The sequence below is a fragment of the Athene cunicularia genome (assembly GCF_003259725.1).
Source record: "Athene cunicularia isolate RWA chromosome 2 unlocalized genomic scaffold, athCun1 chr2_part1, whole genome shotgun sequence".
NCBI lineage: Eukaryota > Metazoa > Chordata > Aves > Strigiformes > Strigidae > Athene > Athene cunicularia.
This window is the reverse complement of record NW_020799095.1, coordinates 2,995,868-3,001,267: the sequence shown is the minus strand read 5'-3', so window position 1 is coordinate 3,001,267 and position 5,400 is coordinate 2,995,868. Positions and strand designations below refer to the sequence as shown.

At 58.7% G+C, this 5,400-nt stretch overlaps 2 protein-coding genes across 2 annotated transcripts; both read left to right on the top strand.

Moving 5' to 3' along the window:
* The first annotated feature begins 3,198 nt into the window (after positions 1-3,198).
* LOC113476859 (cathelicidin-B1-like) lies at positions 3,199-4,536 on the top strand. The gene is made up of 4 exons (XM_026842832.1): positions 3,199-3,656; positions 3,878-3,982; positions 4,112-4,195; positions 4,337-4,536. The coding sequence occupies exons 1-4, from the start codon at positions 3,414-3,416 to the stop codon at positions 4,469-4,471; spliced, it is 567 nt and encodes a 188-aa protein (XP_026698633.1). The 5' UTR covers positions 3,199-3,413; the 3' UTR covers positions 4,472-4,536.
* Positions 4,537-4,746: 210 nt separating this feature from the next.
* Positions 4,747-5,398, top strand: CAMP (cathelicidin antimicrobial peptide; the record flags this gene model as incomplete). The annotated part of the gene is made up of 2 exons (XM_026842699.1): positions 4,747-5,069; positions 5,300-5,398. Coding segments are annotated over exons 1-2 (267 nt in total), but the record flags the coding sequence as incomplete, so codon positions are not given.
* Positions 5,399-5,400: the final 2 nt, after the last annotated feature.

Genomic DNA, 5,400 nt, shown 5'->3' with positions numbered 1-5,400 from the left:
CCTTCCATAGCTTCCCCCCCAGCCTTTTCCTCCTTCAGCTGCCTTTTTTGTTTGTTTGTTTTTTTTGGGGGGGGGGTGTGTTCCCCTGCCCCTCTCTGGTGCTGCTGCTCCTCCAGGGCCGATGGACCAGCCATGCCCTCACTTTACCTACTGAGGTGTCATCGGTAAGATTCTGCCTCACCCGACCCTTGTGTTTTCTTTCCTACGGCATCAGAGTGTCCAAACAGGTCAGGGCTGGGCTGTAGGTATGAATAAAAGACAAATATATAAATAAGTGGGTTGCCAGGAATGAGGAGGGGCAGCTCAATCTTTTGACAGTCAAATAAAGCAAGCGATTGATTTATGAGTGGGGTATTTCTCATGGCTCAGGGCCTTTGTGTTTGGTTTTAGGGGTGTTGTTTACCCCTTCTTTTTGTCAGGGGTGGGGAGTTGGCCTGAGAAGCGCAGCTGTGGCTGCATGAGTGTGGAGTTACCCCAACTAAACTCACCAAATTTCATCTTGTTTGCTCCCAAAATGGCCTCGCAGGATTTCAGGTCTGTTTTGAAAAGGGTGAGTCTGGTCGGGGTCAATGCAGGATGTTTAAAAAATATTCAGATGTATTGACACTGTTTTTGGTTGATGTTAAATCCTGAGTATGAGCTGCAGGAAAAATGGAGCAAAAAAATTCCCTCGAGGGCTGGTACAGCCTACTGTGGGCATCGGGTGCCTGACTCCCTCTGGGATGTGGGTGCTGCTTGACTATATGTCCGATATCTGGGAGGATTTTGGGTCTGATAAAAGGCAGTTGGCTTTGCTCACCTTGGTGTTGTGCCGCAGAGGGGCAGGAGTCCCAGCAAGGACCCCCCTGGTGCTGGGTGTACCCCCAGCAGATCCAGTTTTCTGCACATAACTGGAGAATTTGGCAGGAATTTAGAAGAATTTGGAGGGAGTTTGGCAGAATTGAAGTGTTTGAAATGAATTTGCCTTCCCCAAAAGCTTGTCTCAGGTTGGAGGAGCACAGATGGGTGGGCAGGGACCCTGCTGAGAGCTGGCTCAGCCACAGCAGGTTGCCCAGGGCCACCTCCTGAGCTTTGGGTATATCGAATACTGGAGACTCCACAACCCCTCTGAGCAACCAGTTCTGATGTTGGCCTATGGTCACTCTGGTGTCCTCCAAGACTCCTAGGGCTTTCTCTGACAGGCTGCTGGGTGGCCCCCAGCGTGTCCTGATGCCTGGGGTTGTTCCTCCCCTGGCACAGGACGTGGCACTTCTCCTTGTTGAACCCTGTGAGGTTCCTCCAGCCTGTTGAGGTCCCTCTGTATGGTGGGACAAACCTCTGGTGCATCAACCACTCCTCCCAGTTTGGTGTCATCTACCAGCCTGCTGTGGGTGTGCTCTTGCCCCATCGTCCTGATTGTTAGGGAAGGTGTGAAATGGTTCTGGTCCTGTTATGGACCTCTGGGAGCAGCACCAGTGACCATCTGGAACTTGTGCTGCTGATCACCACCCCCCGGGCCTGGCTGTTGAGCCCATTTTCAGGCCCTGCTGATGGCTCCTGACCATTGTCTCGTTGAGTACAAGCCCTGGGGGGTTTTGACTTGCTTAAACCCAACCCTGCAGCTTGGGCAGAGCCTGCATCTTCCTCTCATCCCGGCTTCCATCTCTTGTACGTATCCCTCTTGTCCTTGAGCTCAGTCAGGAGTTTCTTGCAGACCTTCCACTGCCTCTCTTCATTCCTGCTTGTCAGGATGGCCTGTTCGGCTTGGAGAAGATGATCCTTGGAAATCAACCAGCTCTCCTGAGCACCACTTCTCTCCAGGGCTGTATCCCATGGGATTCTTCCAGGCCTCAAGCTGCGCCAGGGCAGGGTCAGGCTGGCTCTGAGGAAGGATTTCTTTGCAGAAGGGGTGTTGGGCGTTGGAATGGGCTGCCCAGGGCAGGGGGGAAGTCCCCATCCCTGGAGGGGTTGAAGAGTCGGGTTGACCCAGTGCTGAGGGATCTGGTGGAGTTGGGAACGGTCAGGGTGAGGTTCATGGTTGGGCTGGAGGATCTTCAAGGCCTTTTCCAACCGGGATGATTCTGTGAGGCCAGACTCTCTCTTGGAAGTGTCCAGGTGGTGATCTAGCTTTCTGCCCAGCTTCCTCCTCTCAGGATCTTGAGCTCCACAGTCTCATGATCACCACAGCTGAGGCTGCCCCCTCCAACCAGCTCGTCCTTGTTTGGAAGTAGGAGGTCCAGCAAAGCAGCTCTCCTCCAGGCCACCTTGGAGTGGTGGGTCCAGTTCTGGTCTCCACAAGTCAAGAAGGATGTGGACAGACTGGAGAGTGTCCCAAGGAGAGCCAGGATGAAGATCAAAGGGCTGGAGAACCTGCTCTAGGAGGAAAGACTGAAGGATTTGGGTCTCTTCTCCCTGGAGAGGAGAAGGTTCTGGGGGGATGTCATCGCAGCAGTCCAGTACTCCAAGGGTGGAGGCTTTCAAGGAGCCACATGGAGAAGGCAAAGGGCAATGGCTACTGGGAGAGGCTTCATCTCAACTTAGGCATACAGTGAGACCAGTCATTCACTGGAAGAACCCCCTTGGGGAGGGGGAGTACCTGTTGCTGGAGGTTCTCAAGATGAACCTGGATGAGGAGTGAGGGTCCCTTCTTGATGGAAGGTTGGACCTGGTTGCAATTAGATCTTTCCGGGGCCAACCTATGGCTCTGTGATGGCCAACATCCATCCCTGGGAACTTCCCAGCTGCCACCCGGGTGTGCTTGTCCCCGTTTGATTTACAAGCCGCGTACTCCATGACCTCCGCTGGCCGGGAGCTCTGAACCTGTTGGGTGGCTTTGGGCTTCCCCTTGCTGGGGCGGGGGGGTGTCTTCTTCTGGGCAGTGTCCCTTGATGCCCTCCTGGAGGTTCCTGCTTGGCCTCAGAGAGAGTGACTGCTCCCGAGGCTGGTGTTTGGTCAAACCCACCTTGTTTGTCGTGAGGGACAGATGTCTTTACTGCCCCGCCCAGCCATAAAACACCACTGGGGGGCTGGAAAGCCCCGGTCGGGGGGGGCAGGGTGGCTTCTTCATCTAACCCTGTGGGAGAATGGGGGTGGGAAACCCAATGTGGTGTCACCCCATGTCCCCATCAAACCTGGGTCGGCTCTTTGGGGGTCACCTTGGGGGTGGTCCATGGCCATGTTGTCACTTGGTGTCAGCCCTGTCCTTGCGCCTGTGGAGACCCCAAATCCTGTGGCTTCTCATCTGCTGAGCCCCAGAGGTGACCCCAGGGTTGGGACAACTGCTCTGGGGACCAAATGGGGACGGACTCAGCTCCTGGCTGGATTCGACCCGCTGGGAATTTCCCGGCTGCGCAGGGGGAAGCACTAGCCAGTGGGAACACCCGTGGCAGCTCCTATAAAAGGGCTCCTCAGCACGGCGGGTGCCAGGAGGCAGGATGAGGCTGTGCCCAGCCATGCTGGTGCCACTTCTGCTGCTGCTGGCCTCGGCCAGAGCCACCACGCCAGGGCTGGATGGATCCACGCCGGGAGGCCTGCCTGGCTCCGTCCCACCATCCTTGCCTGGGCTCTGGGCCGTGGGCTATGGTGACGTCGTCTCGGCGGCCGTGGAGCTGCTGAATGCCAGGGCCGTCAGTCCCTATGTCCTGCGGCTCCGGGAGTCCCAGTCTCCACCCGGCTGGGTGAGTGCTGAGCTCCTCCATCCCGGGAGCAGGATACAGCCCCCTTTTGAGGCTGAATCTGGCCTGTTTTGGGGCTGGGTCCAACCCCCTGTGGGGATGTAGCCCACTCAAGTTGGGGCTCCATCTCCAGGCTGGATGTGGCCCCTCTTGGGGTGGATCCAGCCTGTTTTGGGGCTGGGCATTGGGGACTGTCAGCTGATGGGTCCTGTCCCCTCTCCCAGCTCGTGGACCTTCAGGACCGGCAGGAGCTGAGCTTCACTGTGGAGGAGACCTCGTGCCGAGCCCCGGGGACGGCCACTGGCGCCTGCAAGAGCCGCTGGCTCGGGGTGAGGCTTCATCCTGCGGGACCACCTGCTGTCATCCTCAGTGGGGAGCAGCTGGCAGGGAAACTGAGGCACGAGGAAGGGTTTGGGCTCCTCTCAGCCACATCCTGACCCCCCTCTGCTTCCCCACAGGCGGTGAGTTGGTGCCGGGGCTTTGTCTTCCTCGAGCAGCAGCAGCCCACGGTCGAGCTCTCCTGTGAGAAGGTGCCCACCAAGGTAAGAAAATGCCCAAAATGGCACTGTCCCCACTGGGTGCTCTCCCTTCACCACCTGCTCCCACCCCTGGTTGCCGTGGGACACATCCCCCGGGGCACCTCCCATCTCCCCAAGGTTTGACTCTGCCACTTCTCCTCCCAGCTCGGCCATTTCCGCACATCCAGATCCAGGCTCACGGATTTTTTTACCAGGATCAAGGAACGTTTCAGGGGTTTCTCCCAGTGTAGCAAGATCTGGATCCGTGACAAGCTCGACCTCAAAAACCCCAAACCCTGAGCGGTTGATGCTGTGTCCCCCCCTGACCCTGTGCCCCCCTGCCTGGGTGCTCTGCTTGCAATAAACATCCCCCTGCAGTGCTCCCGGTGTCACCGTGGTCCCTGTGGGTCCCTGCGCTGCCCTGTCCCCCCCTGCACCCCCCTCGGGATCCCCAAACCACCACCCCACACACACCCAAGGGGCTCCTGCGGTTGGGGACACCCTGGGAAGTGGGGTTAGGCCCCCAAGGGGGGCCAGATGCGGGAAACGCTCAGGACCCCCTGCCCTGTTTGTCTTCCTCCCCCCCCAAAAAAACTGCCACTCTGTGGGCTGGGGCCAGGTGTTTCCGGAGGGGGAGGGAGTCAAGCTCTGGGGTGGGTTTCCCAACCTCCCGGGAGGGGATAAAAGGGGACATGGGTTGGGGGGTGGTGTTGGTGACCGCAGGGACACGATGCTGAACTCCTGGGTGCTGGTGGTGGCGGTGCTGGGGGGGGCCTGTGCCCTCCCGGCCCCGCTCACCTACACCCAGGCGCTGGCTCAGGCCGTGGATTCCTACAACCAGCGCCCTGAGGTGCAGAACGTCTTCAGGCTGCTCAGCGCTGACCCCGAGCCCACCCCGGTGAGTGTCACCACTTGGAGACACCACCGGGTCCCCCGCTGTGCCTGTGGGGACATCGGGGGGGGACACCAGAACCTGTGCATGAGGTGGTGGGGGTGGGTTTAGGGGTGTAGGATGGGATGTGGGGGGATGCTCTGCTGTGAGCTGTCTCTGGGCACATGGTGGTGGGTGCCATCTCTCCGTGGTGGGTGCCAACCACCCTGTCCCTGTGCCCATCCCTGTCCCTGCAGGACATCCAGCTCAGCTCCCTGCAGCGCCTCAACTTCACCGTCATGGAGACGCGCTGCCCTGCGCGCTCAGGCGTCCGCCTCGACACCTGCGAGTTCAAGGA